This window comes from Muscardinus avellanarius (genome assembly GCF_963383645.1).
Source record: "Muscardinus avellanarius genome assembly, chromosome: 8".
In the NCBI taxonomy this organism is placed as follows: domain Eukaryota; kingdom Metazoa; phylum Chordata; class Mammalia; order Rodentia; family Gliridae; genus Muscardinus; species Muscardinus avellanarius.
In genome coordinates, this window is record NC_137794.1 from 81305155 (window position 1) to 81318363 (window position 13209).

Below are 13209 nucleotides of genomic sequence, written 5' to 3' on the forward strand. Positions count from 1 at the left end.
GTCCTCTCCATCCTTATGTGCTCTCCTTACCTATGTCTAGAATGAGTCACAGACTCCAGAAGAAAAAGGATGTTACATTTATGCATGTTCCTGAGTAGTTTGAGCAGAGGATTTTTTTTTTTTTGGACTTGGTTTTATGAAATGATTGTCCTATTTAAGTTATAATGAGCAAACTCAATTTTTCTTCTCTAAAAAGAGTTTTATTTCTTTGTCTCTGCTACATTTTGATTGTTATTTATTTAGTTTTACAAGCGCATACCAAAGGTATTTTGAAATTATAACCAATCACGGATTCCTGGAAATGTGGAGAGAGATGTTATAACATGCAGACCTGATCTGGTTTGTATCCTGTGAAGACATTTTGAATGTTCTCCTAGGAATTTATCACTTGGCTAATTTTCTCAAAATGAATTGTATTATGTAAAGATAAGGATTGGGGAGTTACAACCACTTTCTCTATCAGATGAGGGGAAATGCCACATTGCTATAATAAGGTACAGGTTGGAATTCAGTAAATACATGATGTTTGGGGCTGTAGACTAAAGCTACTTATGGAAAATTACAAATAAAAGTTAAAAGTAGCTGAACATATAGAAATACAATATCCCTTTAAAAAAAGATTAACAAAATGGATAGTAGTTTATGGTTTTAGAGTCCAGAAAAACATACTTTATGAAATAACATCAAAATTGTGAACATTGTTTCTTTGTTTTTTTGAAAAGGGATACTGCATCTTCAACACATGTAAAGTTGTACATCACCCATGTTCTACTTACAGGTAGTAGGAGTAAGAATAGTAGCTCCTCCTGGCAAGCAAATCACAGACAGTGGAAAAAGAGAAGCAATGGTGAATGAAAAGCGTGACTCTGTCACATTCAATAAAGCAGAAAATGTGCGTTAAAAATAAAACAAAATAAAATAAAATTTATGTTTTTTGCTTTGCATTTCAATTTGCTCATGCATTGTTAGATCTCTTTTGCCATGCAATTAAACAGATATGCAATAGAAAATAAAATTTGAAATACATAATTTAGAAAAAATAACATGCTGACATTTCTTATATTGCCAAAAAATTGAAAAATTAAATGGATTGTGTATTTTCAACATGCAGTTAAGCATAGTATCATCCATTACAATCTAAATGTCATGACAGATGGAACAGCTGTGTATAGAACTTGTATACTAAATAGGCTATATTTCTTTAGAATCAAAACATAAAAATCTATTATGTTAATATAGTATATGCAGAATGATATCTACATTTCTGTAAATAAACCATATCTTAATGGCGCACGAGTATATACATACACTATGTGAATATACATGTGCACCATACAATATATATGCACAAAGATATTTCTACAGTAGATGCATGTGAGCATGATAGCATACACAAACATTTACTGTATTCAAACATAATTTCAGATTTATGTTTAGAGTTATTAATGTGCTCATGCTGTGCATTTAAATATAATACACAATCAATGGGAAAATGGCATACATTTGGAAATAATTCAACAGCGATTAAATTAAAAATGACATCGCGTTCTGAAAAGATGCAATATCCCTTTTTTTTTGCCTAAAATCTTACTTTATATTTACCCTCAGCTTTTAGATTCTACTCATTAGAATTTCAAACCATTCCTTTACAAAACAACTCAAAACACGTAGAATGTTTTTAAACATGAGAAATACACCTACATATATTATTCCCAGTGAAGGATAAAGTTTTGATAAATTTATCAATTTCCCCTAAAATCCAGATAACATGAGGGTAAAATATTTTACACTTCCAGTATTTTATTATAAATTAACATATTAGAAGGGAAACTATAGTACATTCTAAGTTTTGACCTAAACTTTATAAGTTTTCAAATACTACTGTAATATCTACACTTCTGTATGTACAATAAACATATGTGTTTAAATACTTTATGATAACATGTGTGACACACACTACATATGAGTAAGAGTCATTATAAAGTTGTTAAGGTAATGAGTTCAAGTAATTTAGACATTATAGATATATACATCAGAAGGTAACATGGAGCTTTATCCTCCTATAGAACTATAACTTTTCCTAGTCATATATGTGCTAGTAAGAAAGAAAAGCAGAAGCCCTAGGGACTTTCTAGCAATTAAAGCATAATTATAAAAACTAACATGTTAGACAGTTAAGAGAGGCTCATTTATCCAACCATTTAAAATATGAACCAGAAAAAGAATTTGTTATGCAATTATAGAGCTGTCCGAGCAGTCTACCCCCCGCCCCCTAAATCTTGCTTAGTTGACTGTTTTGGAATACATTAGAAACCTTGCTTTTCAAATCATTTGTTATTCCTAAAACAGAAAGTCATGGATAAGGAGAGCTGTCAAGAATGAATGCGCATTTTCAAATAAATAATAAATAAAACTAAATTTAATCCAATTCTAACTGATTTAGGAAATAATCAAAAGCTACTTTCATGCTCACATTCAATTCGAAAGGACCAGAATATTTTTAATTATAAAGTAATGTTTAACTATGCAAACTGTTTAGTTTATTTCATTCTCCAGATATAAATTTAAATTGAACAGACATATATGACCCCAAGGTTAAATTCTATCATTTCACTGATATTTATTGCAAAATTTATATTTATAAAATACTTAAATCTTCTTGCCTTACATATGATATATTTTCTAACCACAGAGGGAGACAACAGCAAAAAGAGAAAGCACTATTTGGGGAAAGCACGTATGTAGCTAATTTGACACAAAACACTATAATGCATACCTAATGTTTCTAATGCAGATGTATCTTCTCCAACATATATATCTCCAGGGGATAATGGTAAAGAGGCAATATATTAAAAATAAACTCTGATGGAATTGTTAAACATGTTGTATGAGTCTTACCTAAAATGTTAATGTCTTATTTCAAGTATAAAATAATTATAATATAATGTAATATAACCAACATCATTTATCATATTATTCAATAGAGGTCACAAAGTATAACCATTTCTATACACAAAGCTGCAGGGTTGTACTTTTTAGGTAGAAAAATTTTAAAAAGTCCTCCCAAATTAAAGCATTATTCAAAATAAATTGTTGAAAGGATTAGAGTGCTATATTATTAGTGTCTAAGACAGTGATTTATTGATTATGACATTTTATAATAGCAAAAACATCCAATTATAAAGCTATTTACTTTGAAATGTTTTCCATAAGAACATATATTAGAAGAAAGCAATTTAAGCTGTAGTGAGGCTTATTATCTTCATATAATTCCAGAAGATGGCGATATTGATTGGTATGGTATAACAGATAATCTTCAATTTAAAAATGTATTCTTCATTTAAAATTTTTAGTCAGTGAATATTTAATACACAATGATTACATTCTCCTAATAACTTCTTTTCAGTCATGACTTAAAAATATAGAATACGAATATAAAATAATCATAGACTATAGCCCAGTATTACAAAAATCCATACTTTGCCATTTTTAATAATAATACTTCAAATACACGTTAAATTAATGTTTGAGACATCTCTGCATTTGAAAGCTTTAGGTTCTTATATTAATTTCAAGGTTAATGGAACAAAAAATCTACATTAATATTCACAGTTATACTGCAGCTAACCAAATACGTATGTATTTTTAAAGTGTGAGTAATAGATCCAAGTGCCAGCAACCTTGTCAAAATTAAGTTGGTCTTATGTGTTCTAATTTAAAAGAATTGAAGGAAAAAGAGCATTTGAAAACTAGTGGTGTGATTGTTAGGTGAGTGATAGAAGAAATCATGAGATCTTACCTCTTTTTTACAACTAATATGACAACTAGGAGGAGGAGGATGAACACCAGAATCCCAGCACTGATGCCTGCTATTTTCACCACTCTGTCAGTCTGCTTGGCAGGATCTGGGATCACTTCTGGTTCTTCTGTTGCTGCTGCTAAACGAATCAGAAAAATAAGTTACCAAAAGCAGCTAATTATCACAGAAAGGAAAATTATCCTCAGCCAAATGCTACTACAAAAAGACAACTTGCTTATTTTATTGGGTTAAAAATAACCGGAAAATATAAATACTAAAAGCATGCTAAATCACAGCATGAGAGATTTAGGATTGAGAGAGAGAAAAGGCTTTCATATTAGTTTTTTCTTTTTAAACATAAGAAATATAACAACCTCCCCAATAACCCAATAACCTCTCATCCAAGGGAATGGTGAACTCTTTTTCTCCTAATGTCCTCAAAAGTCAGAACACAAGATAATAGCACACTGGGAAGAAATGGGACGAGATGCAAGGGTTCATCAGTTCATTCAGCAATCATCTTTTTACTTAGCACAGAGTGCTGTGTAAATTGTGTCAAGGACATCCAACATGGTGGTATATACCTGTGATCTCCGTAATTAGAGGTAGAGACTGGAGGATCTCAGGTTAGAGGCCAGCCTCAGCAACTTAGAGAGGCCCTCAGCAACTTAGCAAGACCCTATTTCCAATACATACATACATACATGCATACATACATACATAACTAACCACCAAACCAAACAAACAACAACAACAACACAAAAAAAAAATAAAAAACAGGGCTGCATTGTGGCTCTGAGGTAGAATACTTCTGTGTTGAATCTCCAGTAACACAAAATACATAATACATCCATACCCCATTCAATTTCTAGAGTCAAGAGTTTATAACTCACTGTATAAGATTTGAGATGAATATTTGATTTGGCAGAAGAAACATTCAAGAAAAACAGACACACCCAGAAACATCTGATATTCTTTTATCAAATGAAATCAAGATAGAACACTTCAGAAATAGAACGTGGAGAAGATTTTTAAAAATTCTTTGTGTACTTTCACTTCTTTCTTAAAACCACCTTCACCATTCAAATACATATATAATTAAAATTAGAAACTTTAATCAATATATAAGCCCTAGTAACTACCTGAAGACATTTTCCTTTTATCTCATTCACCTTGGAAACTGGCAGAGAAAGAATTATCATCTACATTTTACAAATACAAAACCCCCAAGGCGGAGAGAATTAAGGATAGATTACAAATTGCTCCAGGACAGAGACATAATCTAATACATCTTCTGTCTTCTAACAGCACCTCTCAGTTTCCACAACCACAGCCTCTACTGCCACAAATCTCTGTGACAAAAGTCCAAGAACTCTGGGGACAAGGCACCTTTGGGAAACTGTCCTTAAGCAGCTATCATAGCACATCATAGTGTCAAAACACTGTTAACTCTGTAAAACAATTCATTATAACTCTCTTAATCTGTTTTATTTCAGTTGTACAGGATAGAATAAAACTTCCCCATGGACCAGAAATTAGCAACCATTATTCTGAGTATGTCTGCCTCTGTGTGTGTGTGTGTGTGTGTGTGTGTGTATAATATACTAAGGATTGAACCCAGGAGTGTTATATGTCCAGAGTATTAGAGTTGTACCTCTATCCTAATTTATTTTCTATTTTGAAATAGGGTCTCACTAAGTTGCTAAGGGCCTAAGTTATTGATGTTGGCCTCAAACCTGGGATCCCTCTGTCTCAGGCTCCCAAGTACTGAGGTTATAGGCATGTATGTGCTACCACACCTGGCTAGTAATTATTTTTCTTAATCAAAAAAATTAAAAATTAAATTAAAATCAAATAAAAAATAAAAACAAAAATGATAACGGTTTTTTTTTTTTGTAAGTCAAATTACTTGGTACTTTCAAGACATGCAGGCTGTGGGGAGTTTCTAACTTCATCATGATGCACAGAGGTCACTCAATGCTTATATTTCAAGCTATTTTATGGTTCTCATCTCATCAAAACATATAACAAATATGTTGTAGATTTCTTTTTTTTCCCCAGAGTTAACTTTAGAAATACACTCAGCACATGAGCACACATACAAATACCAAGTGAGCAAAGGTGGAAAGACTATAAAATCTACCAGGTAGAGTTGGCTACAAAATCTAAAACATAGGTATTGATTACAATTCTCCACTTAGATTTGTTTGACAGATTCTTTTTCACATATGAATAAAAATGGAATGTTTGATGTAGAATTCCCTAGAAAAACTTTACTCCATGAAACAAATCCTCATTATTCAATAATTAAAGCCTATTCTCATCAGGGTCTCTGTGACACTTGTCTTTCAAAGGGTAATAATAATAATCCCTTTTCTAACTTTCTGACACACCTGACTTATAGAATAAAATGTTTCTGACAATTCTTTGGAATGTCATTTCTTGTGTGATGAGGTCAATATGTTTGAATATAATATTTAATTCAATAAACACTTGCTATCATGGGATACTTTTCTAAAGATATTATGCTACATGTAAAATATATTTGTAAGAATTTTTAGAACTGCTAGGCCTCATCAGACAGAGATAAAGAAAATGTAAATATAATATAAATGTAGTGTATACTAGTGCAAAAATACAGTAACATCATGAAATATGAGTAGCATCTTTTAATATCATCTGAGTTTAGCAATTAACAAAAGTTACATGAAAGTGAATGGGTGAACAATTTCAAATTCAGAGAATAAAGATTTTTTTAGAAGTTTAATAATATAAGTTTGCTAATGAATAAACCCATTCCCAGAATAATGTATACAGGTGCAAATATAATATAAAATATATAGTCACAAACATAAAATATTATCAGAAAATATGAACATCATCTTTACTATCACCTCAGTTTAGCAATTAAATTACAAAAGTGACAGAAAATCGATGGATCAAGAATTTCAAATTCAGAGAATAAAAAATTTTAAAAACTCTTAGTAAATCTTTGAACAGAGAAACTGATACACTTGCAGGTGTGTTCTGCCTGCAAGCAGTAAGACTTTCTCAATCAATGATGTAAATCCATGTTATTAAAGTGATAATCTTTCTTAAAGATGAGACATTTTTAATTTATATATATTAAATAGTTAAAGAAAAACGGTAGAGTTTGCTAATTTGAGATGGGTTAGGGGCTTTTTCTTTTGTGATTACAATTCTCGTGAAAAGAGTTGTTCATCAATCTTCAATGTAATTTTAAACTCTAGTATACAGGGCTAATCAAATTCTCCAAGTACATGTGATTTAGTGGTTGCTTTCCCTTGATTGGAAATCCTCCTCAAAATCTTTAGTTATGACATTTATTATCATCACTACCACAGCAGAATTTCTTTTATAAAATATGTCTGTATAAATTTATTAATTTGGATACTTTGATCACACATTTTTTCTAAGTTCTTGGCCTACTACAACCGAGGAACATAAATACCTTATTTAAATTCATTCAAGCTGAGAAGGCTCATTAGTAGAAATACTTGCAGTGACGCCTAAGTGAATATTTTTTACTTTCTTCAAAGAGAGTAAAAAGCGATTATAGTAGAGACACCTCTGAGCCCTGTTTATAATTGATGCATATACACAAAGAAGATGTGAAGCACCTTTAAAAAAAATGTTTTCCTTTACCATAAATCTCCACCATTTTCATCTGCCAAAGAATTCTCAGAGAATCCCCAGTGTTCTGAAGTCAAGAGTGGCATAATTCTTTGTACAATGAAAAAACTAAGAACTTCATTTTTATTTAGCAAATTTATGACCTGAAATCTGGGGAAGCAAAAATAACTAAAGTACCTTTATAACTGGCATCCTTGTTCTTGGATGTTAGAGATGAAAGCCTTATTGTATTAGGTGATCATGAAGCATCTTCAAAAACATCACCACTCAAATTCTGCAACTCTTCCTGGTATTTCACTAATGCTTTCTTTCTTAGTTGACAGTCTAGAAATCTATTCACATTTCATGCCTCAATAATTCCTTATGGGCATACATCCTCCAAACCACCACCAACAAAGACTTACTAGTTATGGAATTCAATGTGCACTTTTTTAAAGACCTCTTACCAGCGCTGCCATTAATGTTTACTCCCCTCTTCTTGTAACACTCTTTCTGGGGCTTTTATCTGAGCATCTCCAAATTTTCTTATGACTTTGGTCTCTTCTTTCCAACTCATTATTGTGAATCCCTCCATGTTTGCCCATTCATTTAAAGTGGGTGCCTCCATTAACCCGGTGACCTAGGACTCTTGATTTTCTTTTTTCATACTTTCTGGCTTGGTTATCTTACCCATTTCATCACTTCAGTTACCATCTAAACTCATCACTCTCAAATCAGTACATCTTTAAACAACAACTCCTGACATATATAGTCACCTCATTACTATGTATTCCCTTTATTGTATGACAGGTACCATAGATACCATGCCCAAACCTGAATTCATAAACCTTATTTTTTTTATCAATTCTTCTAGTTCCTCCCTTTTCAGTAAATAATACAACTATTCACAAGGCTGTTCAAGCCAGAAAACTGAACATCATTTTTAACTCCCCCTTCCTCCTCTTATCTTTAAGATTAACATATAATTTGTCATTTGATTTCAGATGATTTAGAAAGTGAAAGAGGATAGTTTATAATTATGTCAGGCAAAAATTAGAATTATCTGGACAAACACGGTCACTTTACTACTTCTCAATCAATTATTTACAGAGTACTCTCACTTCCTAAATATCTTGTTTCTACTTTTTTCAATCCCCATTGTTACTACTATAATTGAGGCCAACATCATCTATTCCCAGATCACACAGCAGCTGCCTATTTTCTTCCGGATTGCACTATTTACCTATTCCATATAAAAACCCACATAGCCCCTCGAAGGGTACGGTATATACCTCATTATTCCAGTAATTCCAGAGACTGACTTAAGAGGAGTGCACTTCACAACTCAGTGAGACACTGTTTCAAAAATAAAAAAGACTAAAAACTAGGGCTGAGGGTATAGCTCAGAGGTATAATGCCCCTGGGTTGCATCCTCGGTACCACAAAAATAAAATAAAATAAAATAAAAATAAATAAAAAATAAAAGGAGTGCAAATTCAAGGTCAGCTTTGGCAACCTAGAAAAACTCTATCTCCAAATAAAAAGTAAAAAGGGCTGGGAATACTGCTCAGTGGGGAAGGTTCCTGGGTTCAGTCCCCAGTTCTGCAAGCAAAACAAAGCAAAGCAGAGCAAAACACCCACATAGCATTTCTTATACTTCAATAAAATAGTATATTTCTCTACTGATTAGACCCCACAAATTGCTTCATGCTGCTACGATAAAGTTCATGAAAGCAGGAACCATGTTCATTTTGTTTTCCACTGTATTTTTACTAGGGCTTCGAAAGGAGCAATGGTACAGAAATATTAGTTGAATAAGTGAAAGAATGACACTATTCCCACCTACTGTTGATGGTACCAACATAAAAAGCCAGTGGCTTTCCTAAAACACACATGGATATATGTGATCTTACTGTTTTGCATGTTAACCTAAGGTGAACTCCATGCATATATTCTTTTTTTTTTTATGGTACTGGGGATGGAACCCAGGAACATTTTACCTCCAACCCTATTATTAAAATTTTTTTAATTGGTGCATTGTAGTCATACATCTTAACGGGGTAAAAGATGGTAGGGGCATACATGCACACATCACTCATTTAGCTCTTCCCCAATTCCCCCCATTCCCTCACCCTTTCCTCCTTCCCATGTTTAGTTTAGTGATTGGTATGTTTGTGAACTGCATCATGTACCTTAGAGTATTTCCCTCTTCCCCCTTCCATTCTCCTCAGTTAGGCATCCTTATTTGCTCATCTATAGTTTCTCTTTCTTCGTCTAGACCCATTTTCACCCTAGCTTCCACATATTAGGGAGAGCATCCGATTTCTTACTTTTTGTGACTGACTGCTCTCACTTAGCATAATTTTTTTTGTTCTTTATTTCAAAACAAGGTCTAACTAAGTCGTAGAGGGCCTCACTAAGTAAGCTGAGGCTGTCCATGAACTGTGATCCTCCTGTATTAGCCTCCCAAGTACTGTGATCACAAGCATGAACCACCACACCTGGCTCATACATATATTCTTAAGGTTGTTTCTGGGCATATCAAGCCTCTATGCCAGCTATTCCTTTACAAGACATTTCCAGCACATGTCTCTACCACAGAATACAGAGTATAAATAAATTTCAGGATTGTGGACAGCACAAGGGATTTGGTATCAGCAAGACCCTGTTTTGATTCTTAGATCCTTCTTTTATTTGAAGAGATAAATTATTAGCTAGACTTTAGATCTGAAGAAGTTGTTTGGAATAAAATATAAAGAGCTAAGGTGATCAAGAAGAAAAGAATATATATATATATATATATATATATATATATATATATATATGATTATGATTTATTATAGAAAGACAGCAATTAAAGCCCTGTAATATCAGCATGAACTAGGTTGTCTCAGAAAATAATGGAACATCAAGAAAGTGAGTCATGTAATTATGTAAGTTTGATATAGAACAGATGTGGCTTATAAGACTGTTGGATCATTTAAAAATCTGTATATAAATAACTGGATAGGTAGGTAAGGAGTGAGAAGGACCTAAAATATTTCCTACTGAACGTCATACTCAGGAAGCAATTCTGTGCCATTTCAGGATTATCTGTTGTGTGACAATGAATGAGTTAGCATCTCTAAGAGTTAATTTTTATAATTTTCAAATATAAAATAAAAATGGCTATATTACATATCTTTTAGAAATATCAAGTGACATAATTATGTGCAAGTTTTTATAAATGGAAAGGCTTAGTCAATCCGACTGGTAGATATGACCTAGAGGTATGCCTTTGGGTCTATCATATTAAAGTGAAAGCTTATGAACAGAGAAACTGACATTATTGAAAAGCAGCTTTTAAAAAATCTTAGCAGTCTATCATATAAATAAATAATGATAGGTTTTGTAAAGTACATGTTATTAATTAAATAGTCTGCCACAGTGGACGCCTAAGCCTTATAGGCATCTTCAAGTATTTATTATTTAACTCAACCATCCTTTGAAGTTTTTTCACTTCATCACCTCACATGATCTTATGAAACTTGCCTACTTTGGGAATGCTGACTATAAACGAAAGGGTCAATCTGAGATTTTTATTGGCGAAACAAGAAAAACAGCTATATGCCATTCATTTCATTTTAAGAGGAGCAGAAAATAATTTATTCTTCTTTAATGCATTCTCTTGAAAATTTCTGATGTGGAGAAGTACAGAAGACTTTAGGAGAAGTATGAAGACTTTAAACAACTATTGAACAAAAGTACAGAATAACAAATATTTAAAATTAACTACATACTGAAGTTATCTCCTTTTATTTTTACATTCTCTATATTTGTTTTGATTTTAAAATTATGGCTCAGAATTGTACATAAAATTCTGAATAAGTCATGGAAATAATTTTAAAAAAACAAAGTATCACACATCAGGAGTGTTTTTAAATGTAAAAATATGTATGATATATTGCTTCATACTAACTTAAGGGCAAATATTTTATTGTACATAGGAATTTTTCTTTAAGTTTCCCATGTAGTTAAGTGCATTCCTCAGGGCAAAAGAGACCCTCAGTGTGCTATCTTCTTCAACACAGTTGTGTCTATCTGCTAAGTTATCCTCAAATCTAAGTTATCCTGCAATCTGTTATGGATTCTCTGTTTCAACTTCTACTACCTTTAAGATTCAATTATTTTCACTAACTCTCCTGATATCCATATTGGCCTCCTCGAATTTAGCCTATATTTTGCTTCCAAGATAAATTTTCTAAACAGCAAATGTAATTAAATAACCACATTGCTTCAAATTTAAGAGAAAAAGATAAAAAAGTTATGATGCATAAAGTCTTCCAGTGCCAGGTTCCAAACAACCTTTTCAACTTCATATATGGATGATTCCTTTGGGGAATCATACACCTTGATTATTTAGAACCCCCCAACTACCCCCAAATAATCAAATCCTCCTTACACTATTTCAGGTTTTGATAAGTTGTGGCACATACATCTAGTCCTTTTTGACTGAAACAAAAATTGTATGTATTCAGTATTCAACTTTACAAAATAATGCTAAATTGTTACCAATTTATGTACCCCACAGTGTATATGAACGTGATTTAAATTACACTATACCACATTATATTATCAAACATCTCGATTATTGTCAATTTGATGACAGAAAATTATAGCTAATATTTATTTGACTACTACTGAATTAATTTTTGAGATACTTGGAATATTTATGTTTCTTCTCTGAAGTGCTTAGTGTATAACTAACCTATTTTCCATATTGTTTTTTAAATCTCTTTTATATTTTATATGTCAATACTAACTCTTTGTCAGTTACTTGTATCATAAATACCTTCATTTGTATGTTACAAAGGAGGAAAAAAAAGTTTTTCCTTTTAACTTCTTAAATTCAAAGCAAGAATCCTAATAACAAAAAGATATATTAATGAGAAAAGAATAGACATGTATTTAATATGTTTTATGAGATATGGAAGCCTTCAAAAGGAAATGAAGTTTGAAAGCCACATTTAAACCTAAGTATTCTTTGTATCAAGTTTGATGAATGCTGGACAGTCATAAAGTAAAACAGTGGGGAAAAGAATATGGGTTTCGTAATAGGAAGGTGGCGGAGGTGGCGCCATTCCTGCTGTATGACAGGGTCTCAGCTGGGAAGAGAGAATTCTGCAGGGCTGGAGGACTAGCAAAACTTCCAAAAGAAGCCATTATCCCTCTTGATTTTAGTTATAATAATGATAATATTAATGAAATTTGAAAATTGCTTTGAATGAAAATTGCTGTTTAGTAATAATCTGAAAATTGATGTGAATATGACTGGAAAATGCCCTAAGATTTGTGTTGGGAATAATACTACTAAAAAGAATATGACTGTTGGAGAATTTTCAAGAAGCTACATAGAAAAGAGCTCTTTGCTCCTCTGCTTACAACACCTAACTCAAGGTTTTAGCCATTAAAGGACAAGGTTAACTCTTCCTGTTTAAGGCCCTCCATATGTTGCTTATAAGTTAGGGGGTCGATAGTGGTATCCCCCTCAGGAGGTTAGCACTAATCAGTTTTCCGCCTCCAACCAATCCTCCGCTTCCCTATACAGGAGTGTATGATAAATGGAAAGCACAGAGTTAATTTGGAAAATGGCTTGATGTCAGGACTCTGCCATTCCTACAGAGGGTTGGGCAGGCAGAGACCTCCTTGGTGCCTACTCACTAAAGCACAAAAGAGTTCTTTTGGTAAACAACTTAATAGGTATTATAGAATATTAGGTGTAGGCATTGTATGTTAGA

General features: G+C 32.5%; 1 protein-coding gene across 5 annotated transcripts in view; it reads right to left on the reverse strand.

Annotated features, from left to right (window-relative positions):
• Nucleotides 1-13209, reverse strand: part of PTPRK (protein tyrosine phosphatase receptor type K) — a gene marked incomplete at both ends in the record, with an annotated part of 572810 nt that overhangs the window by 36634 nt on the left and 522967 nt on the right. For 3 of the 5 annotated variants that reach the window (XM_080700524.1, XM_080700523.1, XM_080700522.1), the window contains one exon: nt 3800-3938. In XM_080700524.1, the coding sequence (XP_080556650.1) occupies nt 3800-3938 (139 nt within the window). Of the gene's footprint in view, nt 1-776; nt 807-2776; nt 2819-3799; nt 3939-13209 lie in introns of all 5 variants that reach the window. The other 2 variants (XM_080700526.1, XM_080700525.1) reach the window with 2 other exon arrangements.